At 40.5% G+C, this 22,943-nt stretch overlaps 1 protein-coding gene across 3 annotated transcripts in view; it reads left to right on the top strand.

The window, feature by feature from the left end:
• UST (uronyl 2-sulfotransferase) overlaps positions 1-22,943 on the top strand; it is a 158,696-nt gene that overhangs the window by 42,615 nt on the left and 93,138 nt on the right. For all 3 annotated transcript variants that reach the window (XM_028723633.2, XM_028723632.2, XM_028723634.2), the window contains exons 2-4: positions 6,130-6,173; positions 14,204-14,359; positions 21,892-21,971. In XM_028723633.2, coding sequence (XP_028579466.2) covers positions 6,130-6,173; positions 14,204-14,359; positions 21,892-21,971 — 280 coding nt within the window. The remainder of the gene's footprint in view (positions 1-6,129; positions 6,174-14,203; positions 14,360-21,891; positions 21,972-22,943) is intronic.

The following is a 22,943-nucleotide window of genomic DNA, read 5'->3' as shown; positions in this document are numbered from 1 at the left end:
GTGGCTTAGTCATGCTGGCCACATGACCCAGAAAAACTGTCTGCGGGCAAACATCGGCTCCCTCGGCCAGTAAAGCGAGATGAGCGCCGCAACCTCAGAGTCGTTCGTGACTAGACTTAACTGTCAGGGGTCCCTTTACCTTTTAAAATCATACATCAGCCTACTTGATGTTTCTCAGTTAGGATGAGTGTAGAAGTAGAGACATTTTTCTGTTGGCAAAATGAATGTAGAGAGGTATAGGTTGAGTCTGGAGCTCTGCAATCGCTATGCAGCTGTCCTCTGCACTTTTCACCTCTTTTAAAAAGGACTGGATTATGCAAACTGCAGTATGTGAGATGAGTGTAAAGCCTGCACACAAGGGTTGTGCCATACGGAATACAAGGCCAAGAGCTTTGCTACATTGCACCAAGGGTTCATCTAGACCTGCAGCAAGATGGTTAACAAGATGGTTCTGAAAAGCCTATGAGAAAGGCATGATTGGAAAGGCATGAAGCCGTCCCCTATAGTGCTGTGAACTAAAAGCCTGCAGAAGCAAGTATCCAGAGCCATGCTGCCATTGAATATGGAGCATTGATTTAGCCATAATGACTAACAGGTTTATCAATAACCATCCTGCCTGGTTTTTTCTTTAGGACCTTGTGGCAGTGAATTATGGAAAATAATTGTACATTCTTAAGGAAATCAGCCATGAGTGCTCACTGGAAGGACAGATCATGAAGCTGAGGCTCCAGTACTTTGGCCACCTCATGAGAAGAGAAGACTCCCTGGAGAAGACACTGATGCTGGGAAAGATGGAGGGCACAAGGAGAAGGGGGCGACAGAGGACGAGATGGTTGGATAGTGTTTTTGAGGTTACCAGCATGAGTTGATCAAACTGCGGGAGGTAGTGGAGGACAGAGGTGCCTGGCGTGCTCTGGTCCATGGGGTCACGAAGAGTCGGACACGACTAAACGACTAAACAACAACAACAACAAAATTGTACATTGTGTTAAGATGTGAGTGCTGTTCACTGTTTCACTTCCAGCACTAAGTCCAGCTAGAGTCAGAACAGAATATGAAGACTGGCTTCTGGGATGCATTCTGTCCAGGAGCTTCGCCGCACAGGGGCTTTGGTGGCTGAATGATGGCATTGGAAGGATTACAGCATAGCATAGGTTAGAATAGTGGCTGCTCCTCAGAAGTCATGCACACTGCCTGGTTATATGCTTGTGATAGTTGAGCAGCTATATTCCAAATAAGTGGAGTTTCCTGTTAACAGTTAAGTTATGAATATTGGGGGGAAACAATTTCCAGAACAGAAAAGTGATTTCTCAAGGGAAGATGTCTGAATCCCAAGTAACAAATTATGGCTCACAACTGTGCTTTTGTTAACATTAGAAATTGGTTGCCTAGAAAGGCCTTGTCTTGTCTAAAATATCGGGTGTGTCGATTTTGGTAAAGCTGCTTCCTAGCCAGGTTTGTAAAGATGCTGAACAGTCACATTTTTATTGAGTTAATCGAGCATTGGCATAGGCAGATGGATCTAGCATAATCCATCTGTGTGTAAGACTTTTTTAAAAAGTTCTGTCCTAAAAAGATTGTCAGCAGTAGGAAATCTAGAGCTGAATTCAAGTGTATTTCAAAGCACTTATTAAACAAAAAGTAGCTTTCGGGTGTCTTTTGAGAAAAAGTTAATTTAATCCCTCTGCCCTTCCTGTGTGATTTCCAAGAGTCAAGATCAGAGGTCCCCCCCAAAAAAAAAGAAGAGAATTTTTTGACTCACTGCCGTGTGTGTGTGTGTGTGTGTGTGTGTGTGTGTGTGTAGTATTTATGCAGTGAATTGGGGAATGATACTGAGAAAAAACTATACTGTGTTGTCCACAATTACATGGGGTTTGGGTTTCTCTCTCTCCTTACCATGTAATGATGCTTACTGTGACCTTAACAAAATTTATATACCACTGCTTGATTGTAGCAGTTTATAATAAATATTAAAATTATCAACAAAAAGTTAAAAATAAGCATTTAAAAACAATTGAAAGAAAAAGAAATTAAAGCATATCACTGCCTACGTGTCTGGATAGCCTTGCCTAAACAAAAATGTTTAAGCAGTTGTAGCCTTGAGATTATACATACACACACACACACACACACACACACACACGTGTGTGTGTGTGTGTGTGTGAGAATTAAGTGGTGGTGGTGGTGGTGTTTTACCACTGGTGGTTGCCAGCAACATATCCTGTGAGGGTCAATGTGCTGTGGCCCAGCAGATAATTTAGAATAGAAGCTATGCTTGCAGATTAACAGAATTAGGTTGTATAACCCTGACCTAGCAGCAACTTGTACATAAGAGCTGTACTGTGCACATAGTGTCTCTGTGAGCAAATATTTTACCTTGTTTACATTCTTAAAAATGGATATTCTGAAAAATCCAAGGGAATAAAGGCAAGCAGCTTTCTTTTCTCCTTAACCATTTCTGCCCACCGGAAAATGTGTGCACAAACTGAAATGTAAATCTGCTGTGGGAAGGCTGTATATAACTATAGTGAAGAAAAACTGAGGAAGGCAAGAAATACTTTTCTATAATAAGGGAGATGCTGAAGTTTAACATCTACTTAGAAGCTCTCCTCCCTATTGTTTAGTGTGGGATGCTTTTATTATCTCCACTGCATTTCTATAAGAGTACGCTTTCAATTTTTAAAAAACAAATACATCAAGGCACCAAAGAGCAGTAACTAAAATAAGTAGCGGAACTCTTTTAAAACATTTTTTAAATAAATATCCTATAAACATACTAAAAGTACAGATCCAGTATCACTGGGTTTGATCTGGACCTGCTCTTCTGTGGACAGAAGGGCTCATTCCATTTGCAAAAGTGATTCCAATCCAGCTGAGGTTCTCACTAGAAATGGGGGTGGGGTGGTCTGCTGATTCCCCCCTTTCTCCTGCAGCCTCACTGCTTGTCCACCCCCAATGTCTGTGTGCCTCCCTGGCCTCTTATGTGAGGGGGAAGTGATGCAGACCTGCTTTCCATGAAATGTATGAAGGGAGATTATATGTACTCATACACTTGAATTATAGGTTTGCTGATTGATGGGCTAGGTAGCATCCCTGGAGGCTGGATTCAGTTCAGGGGCAAATATTTTAACTCAATATATTACACTATTTTTCTGCACATAGTATGTCTGCTGTTTACCTCATATATTTAACCTATAAGCAGGAAACAGTCCTTCATATAATGAAAGCTAACACTAAACCTATATTATGACACTATGCTGTTCTTCCTATGGCTACATGAAACACCACTGAAAGGCACATATACTTATTTCACACGATTAAAAAAATCTCAGTATCCTAAAATGTAGCTATGTTTGTGCCACATCTAAAAAAATATTTTCTTTATACGTGTAGACCAAAAGATCACTTGTTTTAACGCAGAGTAAGGAATACTTGTAATGAAACTAAGAGAATGCTAGGATCATTCTTTTTATATCAATAGCTGCATTCTGCTGGCTGTCTTAATTACAGAGAGGGTTGCTTCTTCATACAGACTTCTCATTGTTAAGGAAAACTGGTATGTGCTAACAGCTGGATCATGGGGAAACTTAGGCTTTTGCTAATGTTGGAAAGAGGTGCTGTTAACATAAATTTAGCTCCACTGTCAGAACACGGGGCAGATAGAAGACACATAATATTCAGAGGCACACAATAAACCTATATTCCTTACTATGAACAATTTCTATATGTTACAAGTAAATGTAACTAACAATATAACAGAACTTATGAATTTATCTTCACCTCTGCCTGAAAGTGGATGAAGTAAGCAGTCTGATACTTGTCCCCGAAATGAATTGGGCCCATCAAATGTTCAGAAAAAGTGCTTGAGTAGCCTGATTGACACAGGCCCTCTGCCACTTACTGGACTCTTCCTCAAGATGGGAAGACTCACAATATGGGGGGGGGGGGCGGTAGCAGGCGGCTGAGAGCTCCTAAGAATTACGTTGGAGCATCTTTTGCTACCTGAAGATTGATTGTGGTTTTGAACTACAAAAACTGTGATCCCCTGTGGCAAAAGAGAAAGGGGGTGAAAAACAAAGTCTAAAAATAGCCTGAGGAGGAATTGAATGTTGCACTATGTAGAGATTGTTCTGCCAGAGTAAGCATTTCAGCTTGCCAGATGGAATGATCCTACCTCTCCCCCCCCCCCCCCACTTCCCAAAGATTTGTTTGTTTGTTTTTTTGCAGGGAGTCCCATTGCACAAGCAGAAGTATTTGTGCTGGCTTCCACTGAGGGGACTCATTAGTTGAATACCTTCCATAAAGATTTTTATTGTGCAAATACAGCTCAGGAAGGTATGGCCTTCCTATTGTTAGAAGATTTTTGTTTTTTTTAAGAGTTATTTAAATACATTAAGTGGCTTATCACAGTGTAAAATGGCTCTGTTCCATTTTTTTCTTTTAAAATACTGTGATTTTGCCAGACTTCTAACATTAATATTATAAAATGTCTGTACGCATCCAGAATATACAATAGCTGTTGTAAATGTCATGTAGTTTACCTATTTTTGCAAAGTTCATGTATGTATTGTATGCGTTTTACAGGAGTTCTTTGTTTACTTCAAATAGCATTACTCTGGATTCAGCCTTGAAACCTTGGATTACAAGATTATTTTTTTGGAATACAGAAAAAGAATTCACCAGCTTAAATAACAAATACAGAACAAATTAGTCACACAAGGACAAGTGCTTACTATAAAATTGGAATAGAATGAAAGAGCTATTCCTTTCATGTCAATAATAATAGCTGGTGCATTTTAAGCTTTGAAAAGAAGCCATGGTCTAGGGAAAAATTGTTCAAACCAATTCAGTTTAAAGTTCATTTAGAAATTATCAAGGTAACGTAAAAGCCATTAAAATCTCATCTTGTATAAGATATATGGCATCTTTTATATGTGATTCCAGTGCATGGCATGCTTCTTGACCACAAAATACTTGCCACTACTAATTTATTTTTCAAGTGTTATAAAAAGTTTGAAAACAAAATATGTGCTTCAGAAAGTAGAATACCAACAGCTCTTGGCAGATCATTAATGGCTCCCAGGAGGTTCCATGCACGTGAGCATTCACTCTATATCAGTCTCTTACTGAGTCAATCTATGTGTTGTTGTTTAGTCGTTTAGTCGTGTCCAACTCTTTGTGACTCCATGGACCAGAGCACGCCAGGCACTTCTGTCTTCCACTGCCTCCCGCAGTTTGGTCAAACTCATGCTGGTAGCTTCGAGAACACTATCCAACCATCTCGTCCTCTGTCGTCCCCTTCTTCTTGTGCCCTCAATCTTTCCCAACATCAGGGTCTTTTCCAGGGAGTTTTCTCTTCTCATGAGGTGGCCAAAGTATTGGAGCCTCAGCTCTGTCCTTCCAGTGAGCACTCAGGGCTGATTTCCTTAAGAATGGAGAGGTTTGATCTTCTTGCAGTCCATGGGACTCTCAAGAGTCTCTTCCAGCACCATAACTCAAAAGCATCAATTCTTCGGCGATCAGCCTTCCTTATGGTCCAGCTTTCACTTCTATACATCACTACTGGGAAAGCCATAGCTTTTACTATACGGACCTTTGTTGGCAAGGTGATGTCTCTACTTTTTAAGATGCTGTCTAGACCTAGACAATCTATGTACGGAACTATTAACTCTGTTTAAGGCTAAGATCTTTTTGTGTACTCAGGTACCACTTCCAATGGTGGCCCTCATCATTTAGTGGTGTGGGTAGGGCTCGTCTGTAGCATATGTTAGTGGATTAGTTTTTCATGTCTTTCATTCATTGTTGTAAATTCCTGGTTTTAAATAGTTTTAATTTGCTGTATTTCACCTTGTTGAGTCAAGTTCAAGACTTTTTTCTTTTGTATAAAGCAGATGACAAATGAAATGATAATAGAAATTGCATTTGTCAGGTGTCTTATTTTTATTATCATTATTTGAGAAGTGCAGAGTTTCTTCAGACCTCTAACTTATTAGTTACAGAAACCCCTTTGCAAAGAAGGATTGTGTTTCTTTTAATTTTATATAAATCAGTGATTATCCGATGTACTTTACCTGCTTAATTTCTGACCCATTAAAATTTATTTTACATTTCACTTTTCTTTCTTTGTAGGAAATTCCACTTACTTGGATGACCATGGGCCACCCCCTCGTAAGGTGAGCTACTTCTTATTTTCAGTTCAGCCAAAATTCTGTTGTAAGCTGCTATATTTGCACCAGGTTGGTTGGGTGTGCATTGGGCAGAAGGACAACTCTATCCCAGCCCTGCCAGCCTCTATTCATGGAGTGGCAAGGAGATCCCCATTACAGCTGCCATTCACGCAAGCCGATGGATGTGCCACACATGGGAATCCAAGCAGCAGCAACATGCGGAAAGCCCCAAAACAAGGCATTCCAGGGAAAGGCTTGGCTTACCAGAGATCTTCTGGATTCCAACTTAGCACAGTGATTTGCCTCTCCCACATTTCCCTGTCTTTTGTTTCCGCCAGCATGAGCAGCAGGGCTTGCATCTTTTGTGGTGGTCCTGCTGCTCCAGGAAGCCCACCACAGCCTGTCATGGGTTTAGATTACAGGGTTATTTACATATGAAATAAATATCTCTGTGGAAAGTATGGTGATGCAAGCTCTTTCCCTTCTGAAAGGGAAGACACAAAAGGCAGCAATAAAACTTGTTGATTTTCAGCTTCAATCTGGGATTGTTGTGAGCTTTTGAACAAGTTCCCTTAGTTCAGACTCCCCCTACCACCGACTCCTTCCAGTCCGATCTTGGCCCTATTATTCCCTTCACTTCTGCCATCACTTTCCAAACTTACCTTATTCATGATAAGAGACACTGTAGGAAAAGACCTCTAAGAAGTGGACAGATTGTGCCTAATGCTAGGGTGTTCTTCCTTTGCCCCGGGGAACTCAAATGATTGTGAGCAGGAATTTGAGGTGGATCTATTCCAGATTGAGCAGATTTGGCTTACATATCAATAGTTTGGCCTAAAACAGTAAGGTGAATTCTGTATCTTCAAAAGAATTACATTATTGTATCATTTACATTGTATATGCACAGACTCTTTCTTGAGGGCTGGGGGTATGTGGGGATTGTTTGAAACTGAAAAATAAAGAAGTTTAAAATGGGGGGGGGAGCAAAAAGGAAAGGAAAGAATTGTAAAGCTTTGTATTGTCTGAGTAATTTTCTCCTATTTAGACATATCTTCCAAACAGGGTAGTCAGACTTGGGGGGGGGGGTTAGTTTTGTTTTAAAACTGCAAAACACGTTGATCTTTAAACATCCATTAGCAAGAGCCTACTTGCATAAAATGGTCAGTGAGTGTGTTTGAAAATACTTGCTGCTCAAAATGTACCTTTAAAAAAAAAAAAAAAAACTAAATAGAATGTATATATCCAGGACTTTATCCCAGTATTATATGTCTCTGAACATTGTTACTTCTGATTAATTTATAAACATTAAAGGGTTGATGTGTAAGTTAAGTACAGTGGTACCTCGGTTTACGAACTTAATCCATTCCGGAAGTCCGTTCTTAAACCGAAACCGTTCTTAAACCAAGGCGCGCTTTCCCTAATGAGGCCTCCCGCTGCTGGTGCCCTTCCACCATTCGGATTCCGTTCTTAGACTGAGGTAAAGTTCGCAAACCGGGACACTTCCTGTTTTGCGGAGTTCGTAAACCGAATCGTTCGTAAACAGGGCTGTTCTTAAACTGAGGTACCACTGTACTGCTTTACAAAAACAAATTTATATATGCCTGCTTATTCTGAAAGTAATTCCCTAGTTGAATAGAGGTCACAACCTCTATCTGCAACTGCTGTGGCATCAGTGAATAAAGAATTGCACATTTCTGGCCATAAATTTGATCTTCTGGCTAAATCAGTGGTTTTGTCTTGGCTGCCACAATGTTTTCATGTCTGCTATAGCACTCAAGAGGGTTTTTTGTGTGTCACTGGGGAAAAGCACCATAAATCAGTGGTCAAATCTTTGGAATCTTGAGTGTTCTGAAAGGTAGCTCACATAAAGGTTTGGTTTGATTTATTTTGTGTTTTGTATTGCCATCCCTGCCCCCTCCCAAACTAGAAGCTATCAATATAAGGAACGTTGTGTTTCAGTTTCAAATTTTCAATTCCCTTTTCTTTTATAACCTAATTTTTGTCAACATTCTCCTACAACTTTAAGAGAGTCTTGATTTGTAAACAACAACAAAAATCCAGGTCAGAACAGTAGGGATTGTTGTACCAAATGCTTCTGCTATCCATTTTGGTCTTTTAAGACCAAATCCATCTAGCCTGCAAATTGGTGTGCTATAACTTTGATCTTCACAGTGTGAACCAGATGTTCTGAGATGCCAGGGTTGAAGAATCATGTTGAGCTGATGGCCCATGAAATGCAAAAAGAATTCTGCTCCTTGCCTCCCACTTAATCTGGCTGCTAATAGCCTACTGAACCATGCAAGAGGGTAGTGGGAAGTGCCAAGTGTCACTCTTAAGCTTTGAGACATTTCTCAAACGTTTGTGTAAAAAAAATTGTGAGAGCTGAAAAATGGGAGGAGATTATCCACATTAACTGCAGAAGCAGAGGCACATGGTCCCTTTTATTTTTATTTCCTTATTTACTCACTAAGTCAATTGTCTTACCATCTGTTGCCTCTGTTTCAGTTATAGGGGGGAAAATATGTCAAGACCAAAATCCAGATAGGATTGCCCTAAAAGGTGTAAAAATAAATAACATTTAAAAATCTACCTGCTTTTGTAATCTTGGTTTATAAATAACTGCTTGCCTATAGCAAGTCAACTAGGCACCAACTTTTCTGTAAACTGGGAGAGAACTAGCTCTTCCTGCCCCACACAGCACAATTCTATGCAGTACTAAGAAGTGATCCCAGTGACTAGTTATTATAGTTTTGAGGGTTTGATTGCAAGATTGATATAAGCCACATTATTTTAAGACACTCAGCTTGATTCTGCATATTTTTACCAAGATTTAACCTCTCACTAAGTTCAGTTTCCCTTGTTTTTAATAGGTTTACAAAGGATTACAGATGATCAGCACATACGATTGCTATGAAAGTGTAGTATTCAGTGTTCAATAAATGTTTTGATTGGGATCTACATCAATTAAAGAGTGGGGTGTTTATTTCTTTTTCAAATATTTCCATACTTAGAGATCCATAAATGTAGTCACCAAAACCAGCTACTACCTGATTCATCTTTATTTGATTACCACCTGTCCCCAGATGCCCAGCACAAAATGAGAGATACCTTACCTGTGATTGCTACATACGTTGCAGAGAATCTTGCTTCATCCAGAATGGGAGCAAGACTCCTACCTGTCTCCTGATTTCAGCAGTACACTCAAAGAACTTATTTTATTGTGGATCACTGTTTCATCTCATCAACATTTGGAAATATTTATTTGTTTAGGACCAAAATCCCAACATAGCATGAGATTCATCATCATCAAATTTATATGCCGCCCTTCTTTCAAAAATTAAAGGGCAGTTTACAACATAAAAACACAAAATAAAAAGGTAAAGGGACCCCTGACCATTAGGTCCAGTCGTGGCCGACTCTGGGGTTGAGGCGCTCATCTCGCTTTATTGGCTGAGGGAGCCGGTGTACAGCTTCTGGGTCATGTGGCTAGCATGACTAAGCCACTTCTGGCGAACCAGAGCAGCGCATGGAAACGCCCTTTCCGCCGGAGCGGTACCTATTTATCTACTTGCACTTTGACATGCTTTCGAACTGCTAGGTTGGCAGGAGCAGGGACCGAGCAACGGGAGCTCACCCCGTCGCGGGGATTCGAACCAACGACCTTATGATCAGCAAGCCCTAGTCTATGTGGTTTAAACCACAGCATAGCATTAATAACAAAAAAGAAAAATCCTTTGATTCACTGTGTGGATTTTAGGAGATGTGTGGAAGACAGAATATTTGCTATTTTTTTCTTTTTTCTTTACTATTTCATTTATATCGCCATGTTTCTGCCAAGGAACTCAGTGTGCCATGGATGGTTCTCCTCTACATTTTATTCTCACAACACCCCTGTGAGGTAGGTTGGACTGAGAGACTGTGACTGGCCCATGCCATGACATGAGCTTCATAGCTGAGTGGGGTTTTGAACCGTGGTCGAACACTTTAACTGCTACACCCACACTATCACTCTGAATACTGTGAAGGAGCAGGGATCTCTCTCACTTCTGATGGTCTTCTACGCCTATCATGGAGCTTAAGGCTGACCTAACTCCTCCTCTGAAACTTTCAAGTGCGTTGGCCGACTTGAAATAAGAGTTGTGTTGGTATCAACCTCAAACAATGTGGACGTTTTTAACTGTTAGTATTTATGATTGTTAAAATGCAGATCGCTTTGGGATGTCTCGTGGGATTCATAAAGGAAATAAATAAATGATAACATCAAAACTGAACTAATTTTTATTATTTTTTGTAAAGATACATATTAGTTGAGTTGAGTAAACACTTTTCTCCTATCATCTCAGAGTCCCTGGTGGTATTTTGTGCAGGGTTTTACCCCTCGTTTTTTTGTTTTGTTTTGTTACGTAGCTTATCTGTAGTTAGTCTAATGGGCTCTGTTGTGGAAAGTCAGTTTTATAAAGGCATATGCTATATCAGTGGAAATTACAGCATATTCTAAAAGAAAGGGAATCACTTCAAAAAGGATTGAGAGGGATTAGAAGTAAATTTCTGTTAAAACTGATTATAACTTTATTGGAGAACTCTTTTGGGAATGGGTGGTGCTAGTAGGATTCTTGTAGCACACAGCGATCAGTGACTGGAATAAATTAAGCCAGTGAGTTTATACTAATGAATGGAGCTAGGCTACAAGTGCAATCAACTGTAAATGTTTCTATGCAAATTAGGCATACATTTGGTAAGTGTCCAATAATGGCAACAGTTGTATCCTTTGAAATGTCCATTTGCTGAAAACAAGAAGACATTGCTGCCTAAGACAATATAAGTTTTTCAATGTGTAAAGTGGTGGAGAAGCAGGACACAAGCTTTGGATGTGTGTGCTAAGTTCGAACCCTCAAATTTCCAGTTAAAGGATGTCAGAAAGCACAGCTATCAAAGATCCCTGTTTGAGACCGTAAAGAACCACTGCAGGTGGAAAGGTGATACTGAACTACTGAGATGGATCAGGGATCTGACTTGGTATAGGCCAGGGCCATCCCATCTGTTCCTATGATTCATAAACATGGATTTTCACAGAAAACTTACAGGGGGGATATTTGTAAGCTGATGAGAAATTATATTCACTCACTTGATAACCTCCTTTCTCTCCAGAGAGCAATTGCACTTTTTGGGAGGTTGGTTAAAGCCAAGGAAATGTACATACAGTACTTGAGATGCCAGATGATAAAAACTTGGCCCTTTAAGGAATAAATGGTTTTTAATAAAGAAAAAGGTTAAAGGTCAGCCAATGAGATTCTGCTTCTCATTATGCATGTCATTTAACTGAATTTTATTTAGAATAGACGTAATGAAATTAATGGACTTAAAGTCATGGTCATTCATTTTAGTAGGGCTGTTCTAAGTAAAACCTAGTTGAATACCACCCGCTATCCTTAAAGTGGTAGAAGTCTGGGGTGCACAAGGCAACCTTTTTTTGTAGTGGCCTCAATCTACTTAGGGAGATTTGTTGATGTTTGCCTTCCTTCTCAAGCCGAAACCTTTCTCTTTACTCTGGTTTTCATGTGGCATTGCTGATGGTGACATTTTTGGTTTTGGGTTCAGTAAGGATTTTGGTTTTCTATACTGTATGTCACATTGTAGAAATTGACTACTAATTGAGCCTAAATTAAATCATTTAAGCTTGCACAGTCCCAAATTGATCTGCATTACCTACCTTCCACCTTCTATCTTAATATCCTCATTTCTGAAAATTAACTTGGGGGTGGGGCAGTGGACAGGGCTTCCAATCCTACTTCTCAGTGTCCAGACCTTAGTCAGTTTAGGGTTTAGTGTTATGTTTGAGCTCTGCACTGTGACTAATCTTAACCACAGCCTGTTCAGTTAAACCCAGTTCATAACCTATAGTTTGAAATTGCCTTGTTTCAGTAACCATAGTTAAGACCAACTACAGTTTGTCCCTGTTTGAACACAAAGACAGGCTGAGGCAAAACAAAAGCAGGAATGAAAACTTTAGATCTCCTTGCAGTGGCAGTGGAGGAAGCAGTTGGAGGAACTATGTTACTATATCTGTTTGGATTTAAGTAAACATATAATATTTAGATTTATAGTTGAATCCTATACATATCTTGTGTGAATGTTTCAGAAATGATGAAAAGAGTAAAAACATTTAAAGCAGCAGAGATGGCTCATGAGTAGGGAGATGAGAACTCTCCCACATCCTGAGGATGAAATAGGTCTGCAGCATTCATTTTTTAGACAAGTCTAGTTGATTTTCATACGACTACAGCAGATTTAGGTGCTTAATGAAAGATATGCTTCTTGCACAAATTGATATGCAAGTCTAGCCACATAAGTGAAGGATCCAACTAAATAAATTGCACAAAACAATTCAATTTAGCATTGACAGAATAGGAATTATCCAGTCAAAACTGGTGAGAGATTTGCAGCCTCTGAGGTCTTATTTCCGTATGTTGTATTTTTATAAAACTTTCACCTGTTGTACTTTTGACAGTTTCAGACAAATTAAAATATTAAGCAGTCAATATTTTTTAGGTACACAGTTAGTTTATTGGTAGTTATTTAAAGTTTGTGTTAAATATTTGATATAAAGCACAGTGGTTGCATAGCACTATTAAAGCACTTTTAAAATATGCAAAATGTTACTCATGAATAAATAACATTTCCTGCGGCTAGTCATGAAGATGTAATTCAGATAACAGCCATATCACTTTGTGTCAGACAGTCAACAGAAATGAAGTAGTAATAATTCAAAATATTAAAAATTAAATTGAAAACTAAATGAAAGCTGTGATTTCCAAAGGCAAGCTTTGTGAATGAAAAATCTTATTAACTTCTCAGTCTGTCCTATAGAGGCTGCATTAATAAGATTTTAAAGTGATATGCACTTGAAGTAAGGCTGGTTTAGTGAAGTAAGCAGTACAGCTGAAGACTGCATGCAGAAGTAAACATTTTTGCATTGACTAATAAGTGGCTTGAATGAATGAATGAATGAATGAACCAGTGCTACTCCCCAAAAAGAATGCTGTCCTGATATCTATACTGGCATTTATTCAGATGGGAATTAATTGGAATTAAAATTTATTCATCAAAGATTATTCATTCTCATTGCTCAGTTCTTTCTAAGGGGGTGCAACTCTGAAGTTGGACATTAAACTTGCTAGAATTGAAACACGCTATGCATATTTTGAAACTCTACCTGAGTAACAACCAGACAGGGGAAGGAAGTGGCAAGGATGCAAATAAGGTAAAAGGTAAAGGTACCCCTGCCCGTACGGGCCAGTCTTGACAGACTCTAGGGTTGTGCGCCCATCTCACTCTATAGGCCGGGGGCCAGCGCTGTCCGGAGACACTTCCGGGTCATGTGGCCAGCGTGACATCGCTGCTCTGGCGAGCCAGAGCCACACACGGAAACGCCGTTTACCTTCCCGCTAGTAAGCGGTCCCTATTTATCTACTTGCACCCGAGAGTGCTTTCGAACTGCTAGGTTGGCAGGCGCTGGGACCGAACAACGGGAGCGCACCCCGCCGCGGGGATTCGAACCGCCGACCTTTCGACCGGCAAGCCCTAGGCGCTGAGGCTTTTACCCACAACGCCACCCGTGTCCCTGTAGGATGCAAATAGATCTCTCTTAATTGAAAAGTGCAGTCAGCTCATTGGTTTCCCCAGGTAATAGAAACAATAACTAATTGAATCTTATTGCTAGTACATTTGACAAAGAAATTAGGGGGAAAGGGTTTGTGGCATTTTAAGGCTAACATTTATTGTGACATAAACTTTTTGTAGGCTAATACTTTAGTCCACAATAATTCTGTTAAATCTTAGATGTGATTTATTATATTGCTATAATAGCTTAACACAGTGAGAAGAAACACTTCATGGATTCTGAGCCAGTGCTTTCTTTCGATCTCTGAAATATGTGCATTTAATTTTGAAACACTCATCTCTTGAGTTACAACAAAATTATTCTGTGTTTTTAAAGATTTCTAAATAGGAAGGCTAATGTGTATCTCTTTGTCTAGGTACTTCCATTCCCTAGCCAAGTGGTGTATAACAGGGTTGGAAAGTGTGGGAGTCGAACTGTGGTTTTGCTGTTGCGAATTCTGTCTGAGAGACACGGGTTCAACTTGGTTACATCAGATATTCATAATAAAACCAGGCTAACCAAGAATGAACAGGTAAGTTGTTTGTGTCTTTTTGTATGTTACGGTTTTCATTTTTAGAGTAATTTAATTCTGAGTATTTTTGATAGGGCATTGCAGTAAATTATTTTTCAGTAGAATTAGAAATATTTTTATATTAAAAATTATCACTTTTCTTAGCTAACAAGCTGTTAACTGCATATTTTTTTTGATCATTCTGGCAAATGGTATTATAAGTAAATTATAGATGAGCTGATAATTAAGTCCATTTTTGCTGCTGTTTTATCAGTATTTAAGGGTGCCCTGCTTTTGGCAATTTGTGGGGAATTAAACCATAAGCGACGTGAAAATGTTCACTTATTCCGGAAATGTTGCATTGAATAGACTTCATTTGCTCCTAGATTTTTAATGGCCTAGGATCACTCATTTGAAACCAGGAATTATTGCTCTTAGTCAAAGTCCTATTAAATTCAGCGAGACTTACTCCCAGGTAAATGGGGTCAGGATTGCAGTCTAAATCAGCTTCCTTAACCTTCAGTGGTGTTGGTGCATAGCCAAAGTTCATTGGCTATATAGCATTGTGAGGTCATTGAATTTTCTGGGATTGTCTGCGAATACTGTTTGAAAGAGAGAGAATTCCTAACCAAGGGAAGAAATGGGCACTGAAGCAGCAGCAGATTGGGGAAACAATGGCAGCAAATAGTATGGAGAAAGGCAAACATTTTCAGAGGTTGGTTGTTTTTCTTTCTGGGCCCTGCTCTAAAAGCTCTTCTTTTGCACTGAAAGCCGAAAAGGCTAATCAGTCATTGCAGCCTGAAAACAAGCCATGAAATTATCCAGTGTAAGATACTGATGCTTACTTTTAGGATCAAAGCTGCTGCTGCGGCATACTATGAGGATCAATTAACCCTGTATATAGTAGTTGTCCAAAAATAATAATCAGAGACAGATCTTGCAGTAAGGACCGGGAGTTTAGAATTTTCCAAGTGGAAGCAGAACATCAAAAAGCTTTGAGGCAAGGAATGGGGTAAATGGGTTTTGCAGTGAAAGCTGCAGATAGGGGAGAGAATATTGGAGGCCAGTGGGACTGGCCCAATACATTTTGGCTCCTGGAGCAAACCACAAAACGGTCCTCCCCCCCCCCACAACCAGGGAAGAAGGGGTAAATGAAGATCTAAATCAATAACAGGGGGGGGGCATAAAAATCAAACAGTGGTGGTTGAAGTGGGAATCAAAACCTGTCACAGATGCGAAGGGACCCACTCTGAATTATGCCATTCAGATGCAGAGCCCAGGAAACCACAAAGGGCAGCACCCACCAATTCCTCCCTAGGGGTGGGAGGAGACTAGCAGAGCCTCCTATTCACTGAGAGGCCGCTGTGACATTGGTGTGTGTGCGTGCTGCCGAGGAGGTGACAGATTTGGACTCCAAAGAGCATGCCATAGCTGTTGCTGCCGTGCGGCAGCCACCGCCAATGCATTCCTTGGAGGCCGGATCAGCTGCCTCTGTGGAGCCTGCTGCCTGAAGTGGTCGCTTCTCCTTGCCTCATGGGTGGGCTGGCCCTGGAGGGACAGCAGCGGCATTCAAGAATGGGAAAAGAAGCAGGAATTCTGTTTCAAGTATTAGCAAGCTGACTAGATCCACATGCAGTGGATTCTTCATAAGCTCCTGTAATTTAAAGGGAAATGGACTTCCAAACTGTTACTGGCTAATCAGTTTTCTTTTGGCCCATAGACTCCTGCTATGTATACACAGCTTACTTTGTGGTTTGCTTAGTGCCTGTTGCTTTAAGACTCCATACTCTTGGGCTAGAATAACTAGATACTATTGTCATGCAACCCACTTTGCCACATAGTCAGTCTATTTTAATTCCACACTTTGCCACCTTCCCCAAGCAGCAGACTTGCTGCTTCCCTGTTCTCTTTGTGTTGCTCCAAACCAGGGGTCAGCAACCTTTTCCAGCCATGGGCCGGTCCACTGTCCCTCAGACCATGTGGTGCGCCGGACTATATTTTGAAAAAAATAATGAACAAATTCCTATGCCCTACAAATAACTCAGAGATGCATTTTAAATAAAAGGACACATTCTACTCATGTAATTCCCAGTCTGATTCCCAGCCTGTCCTGGGCTGGATTTAGAAAGCGATTGGACCGCATCCGGCCCCAAACACAGCCAGGGAAGCCCTCTAGAATCTCTCGCAACCCTCAGTTTATTCTGGGTCCTCCTAACTCCATCCTTTGAAGCCGTTCTTAAAGGCTTGTGTAAATTGAGTCATTTTATGATGTTGTTAGCGCCACCCCAAACACCCCATCATTTTATAAGAAAGTAGGATTGGCCATGATTAAGCTTATAAACATCTGAACACTTAAGCTCCATTGAACTTGGTGGGGCTTACTTCATATTAGAGATGCACATTAAAAAGGTAAAGGTAAAGGTACCCCTGCCCGTACGGGCCAGTCTTGACAGACTCTGGGGTTGTGCGCCCATCTCACTTAAGAGGCCAGGGGCCAGCGCTGTCCGGAGACACTTCCAGGTCACGTGGCCAGCGTGACATCGCTGCTCTGGCGAGCCAGAGCCGCACACGGAAACGCCATTTACCTTCCCGCTAGTAAGTGGTCCCAATTTATCTACTTGCACCCGGGGGTGCTTTCGAACTGCTAGGTTGGCAGGCGCTGGGACCGAGCAACGGGAGCACACCCCGCCGCGGGGATTCGAACCGCCGACCTTTCGATCGGCAAGCCCTAGGCGCTGAGGCTTTTACCCACAGCGCCACCTGCGTCCCCTGAGATGCACATTATCGTGATGTAAATGACCTGACTTTAAAAATAATTTTCTCACAGCAACATATGTATAATTTAAAGCCACTATTTATTTTTATTATTTCCCAAATCTTTGCAGATTTAAAACAAAAAATCATTGTAGAATATGAAAATGTGTTGCTTACTACAATATTCTTGTGCAGTGAAAACGTTGTACCTGTTGGTTTATAATCTAAGTTAAAGTTCTCTGGATTTTATCTAAAGTGGATCAACATTTTTGTTTTCCTTTTAAAAAATGAAAAGGAATGATTTGAAGAACTTATATGTTTAGTGTTGCTACAGTAAAATGTTATTTTAATTCCAGGTAACCAATTACATTTCCTTTGGATGAAACTGGATTTTGTTTGCATCCTTCATATGAGTGGCCTTTCTCTTAACCTGTCATGAATCAACCATTTCTCTACGCCACCAAGTGGAATGCTGCTGAAAACGCAGCCCAATGTTATACTAAACAATCTTGTACACCCTTATTGGGAGATCCAAGACAATATTAAGGAGCAAAATTTGTCTCAGGCTGCAGTACTAAAAATACTTATTAGACTATAAGACCCATTGGACACAGTTTAACTTCCTCCTGAGTAAACATGTATGGATTGTGCTGTCAATACAGTATTAACCTTTGATCTGTGATTTCAAAAATTGAAAGGCAGAAATAAGCCCTCCAGTTGGGTGTGCTAGGTTTAATAATTCCATCACTCTCCTATAGTCTTATGGAGTTGCCCTTTCTATAATGTACAGAAATGGAAGTAAGTCAAAATTGTGGTAGAATAAACAGGCTGCTATTATCAAGCCTCCTCAGTAGACACATGTTAGACATTGGCATTCGTGCATCTTGGCAGATTTACCCAGTAATTTATACTCACACAGGTCTTAAAGATGCAGATATATATTGAGAATCAAAATATACACATTTAACATTTCAGTGGGGTATAGCTCCACAACAATTCATATCTATTAACATCAGTGGGCAGTAACAATATGCATACATTTCTATGGTTTCAGGGGATTAGCTAACTACAGAACAACTAAATGCACACACACAAGAAGGAACAAGCATGCAAGGCATTGGAGGAGATGGGGGATGAGTTCAGCCTGCACTCTCTATCTGGGCTAATCTTGCAGACCAGGCCTCATTCATGCACAGCTGAGCAGGAGGATTCTTCTGGGCAAAGGAGGCCCCTGAATACCAGCTTCTGGGAACTTCATGTGAGCAAAGTGCTGTTGCATCCAGGTCCTGCCATGTGAGAAAAAGGAATATTGGGCTAGATGGTCCATTGGCCTGATTCAGCTGGCTTGTCTGTTCTTCTGACCAGATGGTGGCTTCTAAAACGCAGTCACACACACTCAAAGATAGGAAGATGGAGCAGTTGCGAAGGCTCTGAGAGACAGTATGGGGAGAGACATGTGCCCTGCTGAGCAGTCCTAGATGCTGACTACATAACCTGTTTCCCCTGCCTAGGTGAGGCAGGAAAAACATCAAAGGCAGCAAAAAGACCCTGAAAAAAGCTTCATGGATCTCAGATTCAGCTAGCAAAGATCCAGGGAAAGGGATGAAAAGTAGTGAAGCCTGGGAATGGGTTGTTGAAGCAGCCGCACCAAGCCGGGACATTCGCTTCAGCAAGCAAGGGGGTCCAGAGACAATAAAGGAAAAAGCAGGAGAATCTGATCCCTGGTTCTTGCTAGCTAAGTGATTTCAGGCCCAGTGATATTCAGCAGAGTGGATCTGGGGAGCCCAAAACCACATAGGTGATTGAGCAATTGATTTTCATAGTGGAACCAGGCAAAGCCAGAACAAAAAAATGGCTCCAGCAGTCCAGTTTTTATACCTTTCTGGACAAAAGCATCAAAAGAAATGCAAACATTGGCTGGGTCAGGGAGGTGTCATTCCACATTTCCTATACCTAATATGAGTTGTTTGGTCAGTGTGGTGGGATTTTCTTTTGCAGAGACACATGGAAGTATTAATTCTTCAGCTAGTTTGACTAGATCTAGCTTTGGGCTTCCGCAGAAGGGAAGATTGCTGTTGAAGTCAGGCCCTGCTTGTGGGCACACCATAGACATCTCATTGGCCAGTGTGAGAACAGGATACTGAACTAGATGGGCTTTTGGTTTGATCCGGCAGGATTCTACTCATATTCTTTCTTCTGGCAGGATCTGCTCACTGTAGAACCTGAGACTATGCCTGCATTCTAGAGGATTCCAGGGTGCACAGCCAGTGATTAGCATGAGAATGCCCTTTGATTTGTTCCTACCAAGGGACCTGCACAGTCTATCTATATGATTGAGCTAATCCTTCTCTTGTCTTTACTGCAATTCTTCTTCTTCTCCTTCTTCTTCTTCTTCTTCTTCTTCTTCTTCTTCTTCTTCTTCTTCTTCTTCTTCTTCTTCTTCTCATCCTCCTCCTCCTCCCACTCCCATGAATCTTCTGTTGAGCTGGGGAGAGGGGAGCCTCAGGCTAGACTTGGTAGGTATATGCAACAGGTGCACTGGAGAACAGCTTGGGTAGTCTGCCTTGCTTTTGGCTAGCTGAGAAGTTTCCAACAGTATGATGAAAAACAGTATATAGTGCTATTTATGCTATAACAAGTAAATGCATCCAAACTAGAGCAGCATTTCCAGCAATTTAACTTAACATAGGATGCAATCCTATGCATATTTACTTGGGAGTAAGCCCCACTAAACTAGAGTGAGGAAACATGCATATTACCACCTTCTACAAACATATTTATTTCCAATTTGTGCATTGCTTTATATTGTCTAATTGGACAAATCTGTATGTAATCTTGCTCAGTTACTGTAGCCCTCAAGTTAAAGGAATGGTAACAGTCAAGTCCACCCCACACCCACCAAATACAACTAGAAGTTTTTCTAAAGCCAATTAGAATAATCTGCGCAGCGCAGAAGTCAGGAAATCAGAGCTGCAAGAATGTCTGGAATTCTTTTGCACACATCTCTTTTAACGCTTTCAGGAGCCTGACATATTACAGAACACTCTAAAAGCTGAAAGTAAGTGCTGAGAACTGTATTTCAGCCCCCTTTTTAACCAAATATATTCTGAAATTAAAAGTAAAATCTAGCTTTGCATTATTAAATCTTGGAACTGCATTCTAAAATGACTTAAACACAACCAGGCCAAAATAGTGAGGGGAGAGAAAAAACTATCCTGATAGTTGAGACCAGCTTTTGAAAAGCGATCTCCATGGAAACAATAGCATAGGCTTTCTTAAATAATGGAAAAGGTAGATTACGACTTAATGCCTGGCCAGTCAGTAGATACAAATGAAAGAATAAAGTCAGGGCCTACAGTAAATAAACACCTTTTATTTCTCTCACATGGGTATGAAAGAATTTTTTTAAGTTACCAAAAATTAGGTCTCTGGTTGGTGGCAAATAGAATGTACAATAGTAACCAAACAATTTTACATGATATCACACCAGGGCTTTTTTTTCAGCCAGAACACTCTGGGCTGAAAAGCCCTTCCTGAAAGAAACTCAACAACTTAGGTTTGTCTGTCGAAAAAAGGTGGGAGTTCCTGCACCTCTTTTTCTCGGGGGAAAAAGCACTGCATCACACCATTGCAATGCAAGTTCTATGTGGTAGAATTACATTATGTTTATTTAGACCTTGACTTACTCATTTGTGTTCTTTTAGGCACATCTGTCTCCTGGTATACACTGCAAAGTTGTGCATAATTTTGTTATGAGAAGCAATATATTTCTACATTGAATAAATATAGGAGGTGTAATATTTTTGAACAATATGTGTGAATTTCATGCACATATTCTGATGGGCAGGTGTTTGAATGTGATGGGTTTTTAACATTAGAGCAGATATTCCAATTAAGTGCAAAGTCTAGGACATCCCCTGCAGACTCTGAGAAATGTATGTGGCCATGATGTTACTGGTCCCAAGGAACCTTTCATTCAACATTAAAAAGGTTGACCTTAGAAATAATAATAAAAAAATAATAAATATTATTTATATCCCGCCCTCCCCCAGCTGAAGCCGCCACTGCTCCTTGCACGTACTGCTTTATGAAGCTGTTACTTTCCAAAGCACCGCAGTAAATAGAGCAAAAGTCAGGCACAGCAACTGCCAGTAGGAAGAGAAAAAAACTACCTTCCTACTTATCCCACAAAATTGATGTAACAAGCATGTGAATTGGTGAAGCAAAGTATATTGACATTTAGAACTTTTGCAGGCTAGGAGGTCACAGAAGTGGCCTTATTTTCTCCCATCTTAGTGTAGCATAGACCATCTCTATTCCTTCCCATTACTCTTGATAGACAGTGCTAGGGTCAGGGGCACTGACTTGACCCCAGATTATGGGTGCCCAGCAGCACATGCAATGTAGCGTGACATCATGACATCACGCCATACAATAATGACATCACGTTGCATCATGACATCACATTACATTGCACATGCTGCCTGGGAGCCCTGGAATTTGCGTCAGAGGCCGCATAACGCCTTGGACACCAACCCCAAGGCCCCCATAAGGCCTTGGATGTGACTTACAGTGCTTTGCAAGGCCCGAGAAGTCATGTCAGAGGCCCTGCAGTGCGGGTGCCGAGCACCCACAACAATTTTTTGTGGGTGCCCAGGCCCCCATATAGTTGGTGCCAGTGGCTGGGATCTAATGTATCAGTACTGTACCTCAAAAAAACAAATCTCTTCTGAAGGCTGCTGTTTGGGTGCTACATTTTGACAAGCTTGATTTTAAATTCAGTGTGTTCTTGTTTTTAGATGGAATTGATTAAAAATATAAGCACTGCCGAACAGCCCTATTTATTCACTAGACATGTTCACTTCCTCAATTTCTCAAGGTAAGATAGTTCCTGACTTACAGTGTTTTATATGGTATGTTTAATTTAACAGACAATTGATTTATTTAAAGCTTTCATTTTCAGTTTAGTGTACAGTCACTGCAATATGTGTGTATCTCCCAGAACCTTGTGGGCAGTGCAAAATGTGCAATATTTACCTAGCCAATGCTCCTACTCCTTTTCCTATCCTGACTGGGCAACAGTAATCTAGGAAACACCCACATGTATGCTCTGGTATCTGTTTGTATATTCTGGTATGTATACACATATGCAGCATAAGATTGCACCACGAGGAACCGGCTTCCATACTAGCATGAACGATATGTGTGATGCAGGGATTCACCATCTTTTCCTCCCCCTCGTCACCTGCACCACTGGCTAAAGCAGTAAATGATATAATACAATATACATCCTTGTCTGTGTTTCCAATTGTCTGTGTACACTTCATGTTTTTTTATAGGTCACTTGAGTTTATAACCTTTTCAGCTGAAAAACTCTATGTTGCATTATGTCAAAAAGAATCTCCTGCCAGAATTCCATTTTATTTTTATTTCCCTCTGCCAGTGTAATTTTATATGCATTAGCTGTTCATTCTCTCCCCACCCCCCACACTTTAAAATATAAACTCTTGGGAGAGGAGGTTTCAAATTATGATCACATATGCTTGTGATGTTACATCAGATGCAACTTTAGAAAACACTATTGAGCTGAAGAATAGTGAATTACTAAATGCCAATATCCAGAGTGGTAGCCGTGTTAGTATCTTCCTGTGGTACCCAAGACTAAGCAGATAAACTTTCATTGACTACAGAATGCTTAATCAGATGCGTGTTGTCTTGAACTGCAGGTACATTTGTAGGGTTTTTTCACAGGAAGGGGGAGGAAGTGTATAAACAATCAGATCAGAAGGAAATGAAACTAATTAGTTTCATATGCATACAAAATCAGTAGTTGATAAAACAAACACCCTGA

Source organism: Podarcis muralis, chromosome 3 (genome assembly GCF_964188315.1).
Source record: "Podarcis muralis chromosome 3, rPodMur119.hap1.1, whole genome shotgun sequence".
NCBI classification, from domain to species: Eukaryota; Metazoa; Chordata; class Lepidosauria; order Squamata; family Lacertidae; genus Podarcis; species Podarcis muralis.
The sequence above is the reverse complement of the archived record's forward strand: the minus strand, read 5'-3'. Positions and strand labels throughout refer to the sequence as shown.